The 18,043-nt window shown below is 36.5% G+C and overlaps 1 protein-coding gene across 7 annotated transcripts in view; it reads left to right on the top strand.

Annotated features, from left to right (window-relative positions):
* The window catches only part of F8 (coagulation factor VIII), a 176,141-nt gene that overhangs the window by 34,279 nt on the left and 123,819 nt on the right, over window positions 1-18,043 (top strand). For all 7 annotated transcript variants that reach the window (XR_015448422.1, XM_087204120.1, XM_087204124.1 and 4 more), the window contains 6 exons: window positions 2-214; window positions 7,129-7,197; window positions 8,964-9,080; window positions 12,738-12,959; window positions 13,775-14,039; window positions 14,811-14,982. Coding sequence is in view for 6 of the 7 variants with exons in the window: in XM_087204120.1 (XP_087060246.1) it covers window positions 2-214; window positions 7,129-7,197; window positions 8,964-9,080; window positions 12,738-12,959; window positions 13,775-14,039; window positions 14,811-14,982 (1,058 nt within the window). In the remaining variant the exon portion in view is untranslated. The remainder of the gene's footprint in view (window position 1; window positions 215-7,128; window positions 7,198-8,963; window positions 9,081-12,737; window positions 12,960-13,774; window positions 14,040-14,810; window positions 14,983-18,043) is intronic.

The following is an 18,043-nucleotide window of genomic DNA, read 5'->3' as shown; positions in this document are numbered from 1 at the left end:
GGAGCTGAATATGATGATCAGACCAGCCAAAGGGAGAAAGAAGATGATAAAGTCTTTCCTGGTGAAAGCCATACTTATGTTTGGCAGGTCTCAACAGAGAATGGTCCAATGACTTCTGACCCACAATGTCTCACCTACTCATATTTTTCTCATGTGGATCTGGTGAAAGACCTGAATTCAGGACTCATTGGAGCTCTGCTGGTATGTAAAGAAGGTATGTATAAGAAAGGGTGGGGTTGAGGTGAAATAGGCAGAGAAGTACAAACAGCTAGATTTATTGATAACAGTGTTTTCTTCTGAAAGAGGTTTTTTTTCTCCTAACTTCATGCCCATGGAAAGGAAAATAGTCCAGTTCTTTGAGAGGAAATTTCCATTCTGGGTAACCCTAGTGAACTCTCAATTATTGAGCTCAAGAGCAGCCAAGATCTGGAATAGATGTCTGTTTTCAAGACATTGCTATTTTACACTTCAACTCTATGGGCTGTCTCAGTCATGATTTCCATTGACCGTTGGTTTTTGAGAATTTTGAACTATGCTCCGTGAAAGCTTCATGGAGGTAAAAACATCCAAGTATATGATCTCTGGCATATAGACTGGCTAGTGTGTTATTTGTAAGCCAAAAGTGTAAAAAAACCTGAGGAAAGTAACCACTCATTTGTAACTTGTTATTCTAAAATTAATCTTAATTTTACTTAAATCTGTTTTAAATTTATAGATCAACAGCATAAACTAAATTGAGAAGTAAATTTTGATTTTTAACCCTATTTTTTGTGTAAGAGTCAGCTTTACTGCAACATTTTTGTTCCAGTTGTCTATTGTAAATAACCCTACTATTTAGTGGCTAAAACCCCAATACTTTGTTATGTCTTATAATTCTGTGGGTCTCGTGGAATTTGAAAGTGTCTTGTCCCTGGATGTCTCACGGTGTGTTCAGAGGTCAGAGCTGAAATCATCTCAAAGGTGATTTTATTAACTTGTCTGTCACCTGGGCTAAAACCACACAGCCTGTTTTTTGTGTGATGTAAAGGCTAATGAAATCATCAAAACAAAAGCATTTACATATGACAAAAAATAAATGTCTAAAACCAAAGTAATGTCTTGTCAGAGAATTGAATTAAAATGTCAACAGAGGATCTAGTTGTGGCTAAGATGAAGTAAACATATTCTACCATTTTTCTCCCACTGAATTTAATAATAAAAGTGTGGCAAAAACGCACAGCTTATTCTTTGAAAGTTCTAAAATATGAGAACAGACAGATGATAAAGGCATCCCGTATTCGCCAACTTGAATGAAAGACAACCTGAAACTTGAAAGTGAGCACTATGTTGCAACAAGAGTTCCAGGAGTGGGAAGGGTAACTTTGAATGCTTACAGTTGGAGGAAGCTCCATTTTTCTCCTTCTTTCCTCCATTCTCTCATGTCCCAGCCCCAGATGTGCCCATGGCAGTGAGTGTGGTTGACAAGAGAAGCCTGCAGGCGCCAAAACTGAGGAGGGGGACATTATTTTCCACTCAACAAGAGTTGCAGATCTGAGCTGTCTGAGCAAAAGCCCATTGCTTTTTTCTGTTCTTGTCCTGTTGCTTCACCTCAGATGTGGTACATTTGTGGGAGTTGGCAGTTTTCTGATAGAGTACCTAAAAGGGAGCTCAGAGAACTGAAAAGTTGAGAGCGATAAGAGAGACAAAAGATCTCAGGAAAGTAAACTCACAAAGCTGCCCATGAACTCCTGGATTCCCACCCAATGTGCGCCTGCTAGGATCTAATTCCAGTGAGAATGCTGATGACCCTGAGAACTGAGACTCCCACTGAGTCACCAGACTAAGCACTGAGTGTTAACAGTGTGGACTGGACAACACAAATGACACTACGGGAACTGTAAAGACTGAACTGACCCTAGAACTACAGCCCATGCAATTCTTTAAAACACATTTGATGGTTGAAAAGACATTTTATGATGGAGATTTCAATGTAGGTAGGTATAATATACAAAACAACTGCAGCATAATAAAGAGAAATTTGTGGGTTCCATTCAAATTCATTCCAATGAATGGCAAAATATTGATTCCCCATAGACAATAAAAAGTTAATATATTTTGTAACCCTTAGAGCAACCAATAAAATATTATACAAAGAAATATAATAAAAATTATGATAGGCAAATTAAAATGTTTAAATAACTCAAAAGAATGCTGGTAAGGGGAAAAAAGGGGAAAATCAGAGAGAAGAGAAGAAAAAGTATAAATAAAAAGATAGGCTTATATCTAAACATATCAATAATTATATTAGATGCAAATCATCTAAACGCACTACAGTGATACCTCGGTTGTCAAACGGCTCTAAGCTCTAACTTTTCACTACTCGAACAGCAAAATTCGAAAAAAATCTCCTCGATGTTCATGGCTTGCTCGATAATCAAACCAAAAATCTGACTTGAAAAAACTTGTATGGCCAAGAGTGAGTCTGAGATAGCCACAGTAGAGTTAAAGAAAGAAATCATTGTAAAATTTGGTAAAGTCCTGGAAAAATAAATATATGAGTGATCTTTTGGCCTCAGAACCAATTATTTGGTTTTCCATGATTTCTTATGGGAGAAATATGTTCAGTTCTTGAACTTTTTGGTGTTCAAATACGAATTTGAAACGAATTTTGTTCAACAACGAAGGTATCACTGTAATTAGCACACTGGATTTAAAAAAAAGCATGAACGGATTATATTTTGTTTACAAGAAACTCATTTCAAAAATAATAATATAGGTGGTTAGAGGTTTAAGGATGGGAAAGGATATATAATGGATATATAATGCTGAGCCTGGTGTGGCAGTGCACACTTGTAAAACCCAGCACTCAAAAGGCTGAGGCAGGAGGATCACTGCAAGTTCAAGGCCAGTCTGGACTACATATCCTTTGAGAGAGGAGAGAGAGAGAGAGAGAGAGAGAGAGAGAGAGAGAGAGAGAACCAGAGTACAACAAGCCTATAATGAAAATACTGTGGTATTGCCACAAGGATTGACATAGAGATCAATGGACTAAAGTTGAGAGTCCAGAAATAAACCCCTAAATTTATAGTGAATTGATTTTTGACCTTACCATTAAATAGAGCAAAGAATAGTTTGTTCACAGTGCTGGAATGGCTGGCCATCTACATACAAAATAATGAAATTGGACCAGTTCCTCACACCATATACAAAATTTAACTCAAAATTGATCAGACCTGAATATAAGAGATAAAACTATAAAAATTTAAAAGAAAATACAAGATTAAATTTTCTTTCTTTCTTTCTTTCCTTTCTTTATTTCTTTTCTTTCTTTCTTTCCTTTCTTTCTTTCTTGGTACCAGGAATCAAACTCAGGACCTTGCACAGGCCAGGCAGGCACGGCACCACTGAGCTACATCCCTGGCCAAAGATTAAATTTTCATGACCATGGATTTGGCGATGGTTTCTTAAATATTACACCAAACTTTGAATTTCAAAGAATAACATAAAAAATGTAAAAGAGATAGCACTCAGATATTTGCAAATCATATCTTATAAGTGATTTATATCTGAAATATGTAAACAAATATTGTAACTCAATAATAAAGAAGATATATATTCCAATTCCAAAATATGCAAAAGATCTGTATAGATATGTCTTCAAAGAAAAATATTCAAATGTTCAGCAAGCATATAAAAAGAATATTAAGGAAATGCAAATCAAAACCAAAATGAGATACCACTTTACACCCACTAAAATGGGTATAATTTTTTAAAAATAAGGAAAGTACAAATATTGCCAAGATTATGGAGAAAGTCTAACCTTCAATACATTACTGGTTAGAATGTATTACACCAATTTTTTTTTTTGGTACCGGGGATCGAACTCGGGTCCTTGCGCTTGTGCAGCAGGCAGCGAAACCACTGAGCTAAATCCCCAGCCCTGTATTACACCAATTTATGTGCAGCTGCTTTGGAAAACACTTTGGTGGTCCTTCAAACTCTTAAGCACGGAATTACCCTGTACCTAGCAATTCCAAGGTATAGTCCCCAAAGAACTGTTAGCAGGCATTAAAAACAGGTACCTGAGTGCTCATAATACAGCTATTCACAATAGCTAACAGGTCAAAACAACCCAAATGTCCATCAGCTAATGAGAGGATAAACAAGATGAGATGCATCCATACAATGAATATTATTCAGCCATAAAAAGGAATGAATTACTGGCACATTCTATAATGTGGATGGACCTTGAAAATATTAAACTTAAGTGAAGAAGTCAGACATAAAAGGTCACATAGTGCATGGTATAATTTACATGAAATGCCCAGAATAAGTAAATCTTTAGAAATAGCAACAGCTGGTAATAGAAGAGAAAGAGAGGTGACCCTAATGAATATAGGATTTCTTTTTGGGGTGATTAAAGTGTACTGGAACTAGATAGTGGTGATGGTCACATAACATTGTGAATGTACTCAATGCCACTGAACTGCACACTGCAAGCCAAGTAAAAGGGTAAATTTTAATATTCATTTTACCATAATTTTAAAAATTTCAACAGTAAAGAAATACCTGGTTTCAGATTGTTTCATTAGTAAATTTTATCAACATTTAGAGGAGAAATAAAACCAATTCTACAAATCTCTTCCAGAAAATAAAAGGTGATGAACACTTTCCAACTAAAAGGTCAGTATTATCCAATACCAAAAACAGACAAAGATAGTACACAAAAGAGAACTATGGTCAATATCCCTCATGAGCCTTGGCATGTTAATTCTCAAAAAATGTCAGCCAATAGAATACATCAATATATAAAAAGAATGTACCATAACCAAGTGTGGTTTATCCAAGCTGATTCAATGTTTGACAATAAATCCATATAATCCATGATATTAACAGGCTAAAGAGGAAAAACTACATGATTGTATCAATTGATGCAAATGAAAGCATTTGGCAAAATACAACATCAACTAATAAAAACTCCCAGCCAACTAGAAGCAGAAGGTAACTTTCTCACCCTGATAAAGAATATCTACAAAAAACCTATAGCTAACACCATGCATAGTGATGAAAAACAGTGCTTTCCCTCTAAGGTTGGAAACAAAGCAAGGATGTCTATTCTAACCATCCCTATTCAGTATAGCACTGAAAGTCTTAGCCAGTATGATAGTGCAATATTAAAAAAGCATACACTGGAAAGAAAGAAACAACACTGATCCTATATCCAGATATTATTGGCAATGTAGAAAACTCAGAAATCTTTAAAAAACAAAACCTCCTCCCACAATTAATAACTGAGTTTAGCAAGGTTGCAGAATACACAACATACAAAAGTCAATTTTATGCTATATATTACTAAAGAATAATTGGAAACAAAAAATTTTTAAATAGTGTTTAAAGTTTCTCCAAAAATTGAAAATTTAGGTGTACATGTAACAAAACATGTATAGTGTTTGAACAGTGCAATGTACAAAATGCTGATAAAATAAATCAAAGAACTAAATAAATGGAGAAACACACTACGTTTATGGACTACAAGATTCAAACACAGTAAAGACGTCTATTCTCCTCACTACACAGATTTAATGCAATACCAATCAAAATCTAAGCTTGATTTTTGTCAGTATAGACAAACTGATTCCATAGCTTATATGGAAAGGCAAAAGTAGTATATTTGCCAAAAATATTTTGCAAAATAATAGAGCTGAAGGAATCACTCTACCCTATTTTACAGTGGACCACACTGTTGCAGTCATTATGACAGATTGGTTAGTTGGATAAACTCATTGGTTGATAAGATATCATAGAGAGTCCAGAAATAGTTCTACACAAGAATGCCCAACTGATCTGGTACAAACACAATTCAATAGAATTCAAGAAATGATGTTGGAATAAATGGACATTCATATGCAAACAGTTAACCTTAATCTAATCCTTACTCCTTATACAAAGATTATCTCAAAATAGATTACGGATTTAAAATGTAAAATACCTGTTGCACAATGGATAGTGCATTGCACTTCTAAAATGTGTCATGTAAAGCAATAAAGTTTTCAGGATACAGAGTAAAAATCTTCATAACCTAGGAGAAGAGAGTTCTAAAAGGATACTAAAACAATATATTAAAGATTTGATAAATTAGATCTTATCAAAATGAATAACTATTGTTTTATGCAAGATACTACCAAGAAAAAAGAAAAAAACAAGCAGCGCTCAGAGAAAATATCTGCAAGAGTCAGTTAAAGAACAGAGTTGTTATTCAGTGAGCTTGTTCAGTAGCACTGTGTCCTTTACAGTGTTACTCTGCAGCTGGCTTTATCTGTGTCTCTTATCATGGCCTTATGAGTAGCAGCGCACATTTTGTTACTTCCCTAGCCCAAGATAATTTTTGTTTCTAAGCATTAAGGGTTCAAGAGAGAAAGAAAGGCAGAACGTCATAAACAATAATGCTATTCAAAATAAGCCTGTGAATAAAACTTTCCAATGAGATAAAGAAATATAATGCTAAGAAAGACAGGAAAAATTTAAAGCATGAAGCAAGCTCATTTATGCCATTAAAATATTACATATTGATATATATGGTGTTCATGTAAAATATGAGTGTTTAATTATATTTCATTCCTAACTTTTTGTTCACTTAAAATTGCAAAATAAAAAGTGATGAGTAATAGAATTTGCCTTTATTAATTGCTTATACACTCATTACCACTAACAATGTATATTGTTTTTGTAATTTTTTTCTGTTATGACTATGTGTGTGCGCGCGTATGTGCATGTTATGTGGACTGGTATTTCTAGTAATTACTTTTTTTGGTACTGGGGATCGAACTCGGGACCTTGCACTTACAAGGCAGGCGGCAGAACCACTGAGCTAAATCCCCGTCCTCTCTAGTAATTACTTTTTATTACATTTTACAAAAGTAATGATCTGAAACAAATTTGAAATTAAAAAATAACCCTTTACCTGTCATAGTTTTAGAAACACGGATACCGCGGACCTTACATCAAAAAACTAATGTTAACAGCAAACGATAGACAAAGAACTACCTTTGTTCTTTACTCTGACAGTTCATGAAGAAATATCTCCTCCTAGTGGCTATTTTCTATGATGAGATTTTTAAATAGAAAATAATGCTCTCACCTCTTTTTCAGGGAGTCTGACCAAAGAAAGGACACAGAACTTGAACCAATTTGTACTACTTTTTGCTGTATTTGATGAAGGTAAGTGAGCTTCAGTCTAAAATTTGGACTCAAGAAAGAAGTAAAATATACTATCTTAATATGATATTTCAGAATGTGAGCTGCTTCTACTCAGAGGAAGAGATTATAGAAAATTATATTACTATTCAGGATAAACCCTAGGGATAGGAATGTAAGGAATATACTATTCAGGATAAACCCTAGGGATAGGAATATACTTGGCAATGGTGTCTGTCTTAGTCCATTTTGAGCTGTTATAAAAAAAATAGCTGAGATTAGATACTTTAAAAGAAAAATGGTTTATGTAGCTCATAGTCCTAAGGATCAAAGAGCATGGCACCAGCATCAGCTATGAGGTAAGAAAATAGAGGAATCAGTCTTGTCCCCTTCCTGAAATCCACCAACAAAGATTTTTGGCTGTACTTCCTAAGTATCTTCTTTTATCTTCATCTCTTACTAAATGTGTTACCTCTAGAAAATTCCTTAAATTCTGTGTCTCAGTTTCCTACATCTAATATTGAAATAATAGTATTTTTTTCATAAGATTGCTGTAAGGCTTAGGTGATTTCACTTAAGTATTTTGAACACTATTTGATTCAGAATAGGCCAAAATCATTATATAATCAACAACCAGAACAACATTGTGGGCCGGGGATTTAACTCAGTGGCACTGTGCCTGCCTTGCAAGTGCAAGGTCCTGAGTTTGATCCCTGGTACTGCAAAAAACAAAAAGAACAACATGGTCATCTTCTCTCACCTCTCATCCACCCACACTGCCATTTCCTTAATCGAGGCTCTCATCATATTTCTCTTGACTAGTCTTCCAGTCTTTCTGGGTTCCTAACACTCAGTTGTTATGACAGCTAGAGGAATTTCCAGTGCTCTAGGTTTTATTGATTTTAGAGAAGAGGTAGGGAAGCTTTCAGGTTTTGGAATTTCATTTCTGCAAATCTGGATGAAGCAATTGTGACAGGGATAAGGACTGACAGCCCTTTTTTTTGGTAGGGGGGAGTGACGTTCATCTCCTTCCTTTTAAATAAATCAACTAATAGAATGAAATCCTTGTGGCTAAAACTAACCAATATTCTCCTTTCCCCAAGTTATCATTTATCATTTTTTCTCTGCTATTGTCATGAACAAATATAGGGAGATAAAATCAGTCTGAGCAAGAAATGTCTACTTTTGATGATTGTCTTCTCCTCTCACTGACTTTGAGAGGATAAGTCGCCTGCCTACTTTGCTGACAAAAATGCTTATACTGTGAGTAGTTTTTGTCCTAAGGGAGATATGTTAGCTTTCTGTTGCTGACAAAATACCCGAAAAAAAACTTAAAGGAGGAAAGATTTATTTTGGTTCACATTTTCACTCCATGGTTGGTCTGTGGTGAGGCAGTACCATCATGACAGACAGGTGTAGAGGAGGAAAGCTGCTCACCTCATGGCAGCCAGTAAGGAGGACAGGGGTGGGGGAAAGTCCAGGCCCAAGACCTCCTCTTCCTGGTCGTGCTTCCAATGACCCACTGCCTCCAACTAGGCCACACCTCCTACGGTTTCCACCACCTCCAATTATGAACTTATCCATGTATCAATCTACTGATGCAGTCAGAGCCCTAGTGATCTGGTCATTTTCCATAAACCTTAGCTCTGTACATGGCTGCACTGGGCACCAAACCTTCAAATCATGAGCCTTTGGAAGACATTCCAGATCTGAACCATACAGAGGGTAGAGAGGATGGTCACTCATGAGTCAGAGCTTCGCTGACTCTATTTTGCTTTCTCTCTCATCAGGAAAGAGTTGGCACTCAGAAACAAAGGGCCTTAGGACCCAGGCTTCAGATTCTGCATCTGCCGGGGGTTGGCCTAAAATGCACACAGTCAATGGCTATGTAAACAGGTCTCTGCCAGGTATGTACACGGCTGCTCAATAGTCCTCAGGTGTTTTGAATTCAACACAAGAGGTCTGTTCTCCAGGTCTCAGACTGCTCTCCATCCTAGTAGAAAGCCCACTGTCTACTGGCCTTTAGTGTTCTTAAGATCACCTGAAAATGAAGGCCTGTTTGCATACACAGGACTCACAACCAGATTTCTCTATCTAGGCGATCAAATATGAGTGGGCAATCAAGGATGAACATACATGTAAGGACAGGCTGCAATATGAAAGGAATATGCAAAGATAAATGAAGAAAAACAATCCTGGAGGAGAAAGAGATAATGCTAAAAACAGAAGAGAACTTGCCAGAGATTGTTTTCACAACTATTCAAGAAGATGCTGCATCAATAAAGTCACAACAAGAGCCTACAAAAAAGAACCAATCAGAACAAGAACACGCTCATAAAAGTTAGAAATATAATTGTCAAAATACAAATTCAATAGAAAGTAGGTAGGGAACATGTTGCATGAAGTAAAACAAAAAAATGATGAGAATACATTTTAAAATAGATTTAAAATAAATGACAAAATTAAAATGCTAGAAAATAAGAGATAAACGTCTTCCTACTAAAAATTACCCATCAAGATAAAAAGGAACCCTACACAAAATTATTACTGTGGCATTTCAGCATACAAAGATAAGACATAAAACTTTTGCTGTGAGAAACAAGTCATGTATGAAGAACTAAGAACTGGGCTGACAGTGTAATGGAGCAATATCTTCATGATCATGGTATCTCCCCTGCCAGGTAAGTATGGAGCAATATCTTAAAAGTTCTAAGGGAGAGATTTTTTTTAAGTTACATTTTTGAAAGTTTGATTTTAAATTAATTTTTATTGGTACATGTTTGCCATGCATAATAATCACATCCATCATAGGGAATCTGTACCTGTACATGATATAGCTCCCCCCCCCATACTGGGGATCAAACTCGGGACCTTGCGCTTGCAAGGCAGGCAGAGGAACCACTGAGCTAAATCTAAGGCCTATGTCCATAATATATCTTAATACTTATTTTCCCATTTCCCTCTCCTCCCTTCAGACCTTCTCCCCATTTACAAAAATTTGTTTCCATTGTTTTCCTTCCATTCTTTTTAAAATCCCTATTCCCTTCTTTCCCTTCCCCTCCCCCCTCTCTTGTTCTTCTTCCCATTGGAACATGTTCTTCCTACTTCCCAATATCTATCCTCCATTTTGGTCCTAGTTTATTGTCTGGGTTTCTCACACAAGAGAAACAATACAGTATTTAAACATGTGCGTCTGATTTATTTTACTTAACATTATGGTCTCGAGGTGCATCCATTTACCTAAAAAAGATTCATGTTTATCCTTCTTTGTGGCAGGGTAGTGCTCCATTGTCTATTAAAAACCACATTTCCTTTATCCACTCATCCATTGATGTGCATATGGCCTGTTCCCAATAATTAGCTATTATAAATTGTGCTGCTATAATCATGGGTGTGGATATGCATATATCACTGTGGAATGATGCTTTTAATTCTTTCAGGAAGATACCTAGGAGGGGAATACCTGGGTCAAATGGATTTTCTACTTTCAGTTTTTTGAGGAATCTCCATACTGATTTCCATAGTGGTAGTAGCAATTTACACCTGTACCAAAAGTGGTGAAGGGTTCCTTTTTCCCCACAGCCTCGCCACCATTTGTTATTGGTTGATTTCTTGATGATGGCTATTCTTTCTGGAGTGAGATGGAATCTCAATGTTGTTTTAATTTGTATTTCTTGAATGAGAAGTGTTCAACATTTTCTTCATATAGTTATATATGAAACATTTTTCATATATTTATTTGCCATTTATACTTCATCTGAAAAGTGTCCAGTCATTTTGGATGCCCAGTTTTGGATTGGGTCTTTAAATTTGGAGGGGGGGTCCTAAGTTTTTTACTTCCTTATATATTCTAGATATTAGTCTTTTGTCTGAAGAATACTTGGCAAATTTTTTTTCTCTTTTTGTGGGTTGTTTCTTCACTCTGTTGGTGGTTTATTTTGCTGTTCAAAACTTTTTAATTTGATGTGATCCCAGATGTTGATTCATTGTAATATTTCTGTGGAATCAGGGTTTTGTTCATAAAGTCTTTGCCTACACCTATGTCTTCAAGAGTTTTACCTATTCTATCTTCCAGCAGATTAAGTATTTCTGTTTTAATATTTAGATCTTGATCCATTTTGATTTTAGTTTAGTGCATGGTAAAAGATATGGGTCTAGGTTTAATCTTTGGCATGTGGAAAGCCAGTTTTCCCAGCACCATTTATTAGAGAGGCTATCTTTCTTCCAGTGAGGGTGTTTGGTTCCTTTGCCAAGATAAGGTGGCTGAGTGTATTTGGAATTGTTTCTGCATCCTCTACTCTGTTCCACTGATCCTTGGGTCTGTTTGGCTTGCCAGTACCATGCTGTTTTTATCACTGTAACTTTGCAGTATAACTCCAAATCGGGGAATGTAATGCCCCCAGCCTTGCCCTTGTTGTCCAGGATTGCTTTTGCTATTCTGAGTCTCTTCTGGTTCCATATGAATTTTAGGATTGTTTTCTCTAGTTCTGTGAAGTATGCTATTGGTAGTTTGATTGGGATTGCATTAAATCTGTGTAACAGTTTTAGAAGAATGGCCATGGGAAAGATTTGTTTGGGGGGGGGCACCAGGGATTGAACTCAGGACCTTGCATGGCACCACTGAGCTACATCCCTGGCCCCATTTTTATTTTTTATTTTATTTTATTTTGTACCAGGGATCAAACTCAGGGCCTCCCACTTGCCAGGCGGACACTGTGCTGCTGAGCAACATCCCCAGCCCTATTTTTAACCTATAATTTTTAACTAAATGAGGAAACAGCCTTGGGAATACAATACTTATTTTTCAGAAATAGAAGGACCTAGAAGCCAGTGAATACGTACTAGAGTAAAACTAGAGAGTAAATGAAAGCATCTGGGAGATTGAACAACCAAGAGAATGATGAAGGATGAAAGATGAGAAGGGTCTTCTCTTCTTAATTATTTTCTGTACTCATGCTGTTAATTCCATAATGAATATGCATAATTTTAGAATAAAAAATTAATCTTTCATACACTCAAGACCTGGCTCTCAAATAACTTATAGTATAATGGAGAGAGAGGTAATAACCAAATAATCATCATAATAAATGCAAAATTATAAACCAAGAATTACTCTGAAAGAAATTTACATAATTATATGTGAACACATAATAAAGAAATCTATCGTAGACTAGATTCCCTGAAGAAATACCACTTGAACTGAGCATTGAAGATATTAACTATATTGCCATAGTTTGTGTGAGATTGGATATGGGTGGTGACAAGGAAAATTCTCACCTGCATAACTGAATCCTGGATGATGCCATTCACTAAGATAAGGAACTCTGGAGGAGAATGAGGTGATGAAGATTGCATGTCCACTGAGTTTAGCAGCATGATGGTCATTGATGAACTTGGCAAGAGCTGTTGGTTTGATGGTAACTCCAATTTCCCTGATATGTTTGTTTATGAGTTAAGGTAACAATAAAACTTGCATGGTCCTTTAGTCCATCTTGTTGTACCAAGTATTTTCCATTTCAAATTCTCTTCTTCTTAGCCATAGCTGTCTTACTTCTATTTTATAGGTCTGATTGGGTGCCACAGGAAATCTGTCTACTGGCATGTGATTGGAATGGGCACCACCCCCGAAGTACACTCAATATTCTTTGAAGGTCACACATTTCTTGTGAGGAACCATCGCCAGGCCTCCTTGGAGATATCACCAATAACTTTTCTTACTGCTCAGACACTGCTGATGGACCTTGGACAATTTCTACTGTATTGTCATATATCTTCCCATCAACATGGTAATATCTTAGGTCTTAAAAATGAATATTATAAAAATCCAGTTCTACTTTTAATGGAATTTACTGGACGCTGTGCAGAATTATAGCATGGTGCAGAAGTTGCCATTATAGAGTTAGAATTATATGAGACCCCAACTGAGACCCCCTAGTTGCTAGCATACAGACTAAAGATTTTACCTGGAGTGTAAGAGGACTTGAGTATTATTAGTATGGGCAGATTTTTAGTTAAATGTTGGTGATAGAAAGAAGAGAGGTAGTTTAACAATAAGTGAGATGGGGAAAATGAAAGAGGACAGTAAGTCTTTGATTTTCTTGCCTGATCTCATTAACTATGCTTCAATACTATGGAAAAAGGGACTACAGGTTGTTTTATTTTCAACATTCGAGAGCCTTTACCAGACTAACTCCGTAACTCCACAGTCACCTACTGATTTCTGTGCTTACTCCATTGGATTGCCATATAAATAACTGATTTAATAACAGCTTACCAGGAAAAATATGGCCTCTTTTTAATTTGATAGGCTCAAAACCAGTTTTAGAAGGGAACTATTTATATATGTAACACTAGAGCAAATTAATGAGTTTTGAAAAAAAAGGACCAAAACATATATGGACAGTCCAGCAAAAGAAAAATGGCAAAAGCAAAGACCAGAGGAATAAACCAGGCAGTACCAGATAATCCATATAAAAAAAATCCATATACAAGCATGGCTAAAAGGAGTACTGACATGGAAAGAAGAGGAAAAAGAAGTCATGGAAGTTAAGGTAAGAAAGCTGCATCAGAGTCTGACCCTGTTTGGTGTGTCTGACCCCAGATGGCATGGAAGCTTATGTGAAAGTAGACAGCTGCCCAGAAGAACCCCATCTGAGGATGAAAGAGGATGAAGAAGAGGAAGATTATGATGATGATGATGATGATCTTGATTCTGAAATGGATGTATTTAGGTTTGATGATGACTACTCTCCTTTTATCCAAATTCGCTCAGCTGCCAAGAAGCACCCTAAAACATGGATACATTATATTGCTGCTGAGGAGGAGGACTGGGACTATGCTCCTTCAGTCCACGCCTCCGATGACAGGTAAACACATTTAGAGTCTTACTGCTGCTCTTCCCCTTACCCAATATGTTCTTATTAGTTATTCAAACAAAATCCTTAGGCTGTGCTTAAGTGTTAGTTCGGGTATGAATTCAAATGACAAGAGTATTGTGTTAGTCAGCTTTCTAGCACTGTGGCAAAAGCAAAAACAAAAAACAAAACCCTAAGATAGGGCTGGGGATTTAGCTCAGTGGTTTCGCCACCTGCTGCGCAAGCGCAAGGACCTGAGTTTGATCCCCGGTACCAAAAAAAAAACCCACCCTAAGATAAACAACTTCCAGGAGGAAAGGTTGATTTTGTCTCATGGTTTCAGGGGTTTCAGTCCATGGTTGCATGGCCAATTTACTTTGGGCCCCTAGTGAGGCAGAACATCTTGGTGTGAGCATATGTTGGATGAGTCTAGGAAACAGTAAGAGAAAGTAAAAGGGGCCAGGTGTCCACAGATCCCCTTCAAGGCCATGCCCTTCAGTGACCCAACTTCCTTCCACCCCCTCAAGGTTCCACTACCTCCGAATAGCACCCCAGGATGTGAACCACGCCTTCAACACATGACCTGTGGGGGACACTGAATAGCGAACTACAACAGTTATTAACATTATGTGGAGACCACCATAGTGAAGCATCAGATATACTTGTACTGTGTTTTTCTTATTCCCTGACTGGATGAAATTAGATCAGCTGTTTTAGAACTGAATATTTTGTTGTAACTAAGATTTTCTATCCCAACCCTTCATATTTTTGTCTCTCAAACAGAAGTTATAAAAGTCAATATTTGAATAATGGTCCTCAGCAAATTGGTAGGAAGTATAAAAAAATCCGATTTATGGCATACACAGATGAAACCTTTAAGACCCGGGAAACTATTCAGTATGAATCAGGAATCTTGGGACCTCTACTTTATGGTGAAGTTGGAGACACACTGTTGGTAAGTTAAGGAAAAGACTTGAGATTAGGTAAGAATCAAAAGTCTGGAGGTTTGGGGCTTCTACAATACTTCATAATTCAGCCTTATTTCCAACGGATATGATCGTTTAAGAATTATAAATGCTATAGAAATAAATACTTAATATATATATTTTAAATGAGTATATAGGGGGAAATTTAATGTCATCCTTTAAACCCACCATTTCTTTGAATTTCTTATCGCTTAGACTTTGATAGATATCCTTCCAGAACATTTTTCATTTCTTATATAGTACAGGAATCAAAACACTACAGCTTGTGAACCAAATTCAGTTTGTGGTCTGCTTTTGGACAGTTTGTGAGCTTAGAAGGTATTTTACATTTTTTCTTTCTTTTTTTTTTTGGTACCGGGGATTGAACTCGGGACCTTGCGCTTGCGAGGCAGGCACCGGAACCACTGAGCTAAATCCCCGGCCCTATTTTACATTTTTTAAGGGTTGCAAAGAGAAGAAAAGGGAGGGGGTAAAAGGGTGGAGAATATGTGACAAAGCCTAAGGTGTTTACTATCCAGCCCTTTCCAAAAAATGTTTGCTGACCCCCAATCTAGAGCATTAAGAATACTTGGGGGGGGGCGGGGATTTAGCTCAGTGGTTCCACCACCTGCCTTGCAAGCACAAGGTCCTGAGTTTGATCCCTGGTATCCCTCCCCAAAAGAGAGTATTTAAGCTTCAATTTAATAGAATATTCAATGAACAGTGGTTTAAATGAATATGGGTTTATTTTCTTCACAAGAGATTCGGAGATAGATGATTGGCAATTCAGCTGCAGAAGAATACCACGAAGGATACTGGTTCTTATATATGGAATTTTGTTAGATATTGCCAAAGTGAGGTCCAACAGTTCTGTACTGATTTATATCTCTCAATGAAATATATGAGTACTCTTTTCCCACTCCATTTCAACAACCATTTTATAAGCCTTTACAAAATTTTCCACTTTGATGAGCAAAATATTTATATATTATCTTCATTCGAATTTCCCTATTATTTATTTATCTTTCAAATTTTTTTTCAGTCTGTCACTTATACTTTAATGCCTTTATGATATCTTTTGTCTCATAGGATTTTTTTTTTTTTGTACCAGGGATCGAACTTGGGACCTTGCGCTTGCAAGGCAGGTGGTGGAACTACTGAGCTAAATCCCTGGCCCTCTCATAGGAATTTTTTATTTTTATATGATCATGATCTTGTATCTGGTATCAGTCTTTTCATTTTTATTTTATGGACCGTTTTCTTTATGTTTTCTGCCAGAGAATGTCTTCATCATCCTGAAAACATTATACAGATTCTTCCATGTTTTATTCTTTTTTTATGACTTTATTTTTGCAGCAAGCACTTTAATTCCTCTGGAGGTTGTTTTGGGTGTAGTATATAGTACCCAATTGGGATTTTCTCAAATGACAGCTAGCTGGCTCAACCAATCCTTTTTTTTTTTTTTTTCTCAACCAATCCTTTTTTGAAAATAACTGCTTTGTCATATACTAAACTGCTAAAATCTGGAGTCTTTGGTTCTCTTTAATGGAGCTATTATTATACTGTCTTAATGACTGAAACTTTTTAATATTTTGATATCTTTTTTTTTCTTTTTTGGTACCAGGGATCGAACTTAGGACCTTGCGCTTGCGAGGCAGGTGCAGTGCCACTGAGCTAAATACTCGGCCCTATGTTTTGATATCTTTAGGGTAAATCTTTTCTCATTATACATCTTCAAAATTCTAGTTAACTATTCAGGTACATTTTGTTGTCATAAATTCATAAATAATTTACCTATTTTTAAATAAATTCATAAAAATAATTCAAAAGATGAAATGTAGAGAGTAAAGAATAATTTTTCCTCACTTCCAGACTCCTAATCCCATAGTCTGACAATCATTGCTATGAGTTGATATATTCCCCTACAGAAATAGTGTAGAAGAAAATATCAGAATAAATCTTTATGACCTTGGGTTGGACACTAGTTTCTTAGATATGACACCAAAAACAAAGAGAAGCAACAAAATAAAGAGCAGATAGACTTCATCACAATTAAAAACTTGTCTACCTCAAAGGACACCAACAGTAAAGTGAAAAGATAACCCATAGAATGGGAAAAATATATTCAAATTGTATATCTGGTAAAGATCAAGCATCCAAACTATATAAAGAACTCTTACAAATAAATAATAAAAATACAAATCATCCAACTAAGCAAAGGTTTGTACAGACATTTCTCTAAAGATCATGTATGAGATGGCCAGCCAGGCATGGTGGTGTACATCTCTAATCCCAGCACTTGGGAGGCTGAGGTAGGAGAATCGTCACAAGTTCAAGGCCCGCCTGGGCTCCAAGTGAGTTCAAGACTAACCTGAAGTATATAGTGAGACCCTGTCTTGTGGGGGACTTGTCCGAGGAGTGAATGATTAAACTGTGGGGCAAAAGCACACAGGTTCTATGAGAAATGAATAATTAAACAACATGAACTTCAGATTAGTGAAGTATGTTGTGTCTGGCTGTTGTCCTTCCCTTTTCTCCCAAAAAACTGCCTAGCCTTGAGACAGCTTCTTCCCAAACTGTTTTTCTTCTGCTTTTTTCACTTACACTAATATTCTAAATAGAAGCTGGAGAGTTTTCAGCTTGGGGCTTCTCCTGGGAGTCTCCCTAATGCTGGGCACTCTGTCGAGACAGCCCTCTGGACCTCTCCAAGTAAAAGTCTCGTCTCCAAGTAATCATTCATCCTGTATAACACCATGGCCACACACTGTGACACTGTCTCAAAAGCAACAGCAGCAAAAAAAAAAGGCCAATAATCATATGAAAAGATGCTGAACATTAGGGAAATACAAATCCAAACCACAATGAGATACCACTTCACATCCACTAGAATGGCTATTATCAAGAAAACAGTTAACAAGAGTTGGTGAGAACATGGAGAAATTATAACCTTCATAAATTTCTGGTACTAGGTGAAACAGTGAAGCCACTTTATTCCTCAAAATATTCAAAAAGGAATTACCATATGACCTAGCAATATCGCTTCTAGAAATA

This window comes from Heterocephalus glaber, unplaced genomic scaffold (genome assembly GCF_053883595.1).
Source record: "Heterocephalus glaber isolate CG9 unplaced genomic scaffold, H.glaber_assembly_v1.0 deba00001863, whole genome shotgun sequence".
Classification (NCBI taxonomy): Eukaryota; Metazoa; Chordata; class Mammalia; order Rodentia; family Bathyergidae; genus Heterocephalus; species Heterocephalus glaber.
The sequence above is the reverse complement of the archived record's forward strand: the minus strand, read 5'-3'. Positions and strand labels throughout refer to the sequence as shown.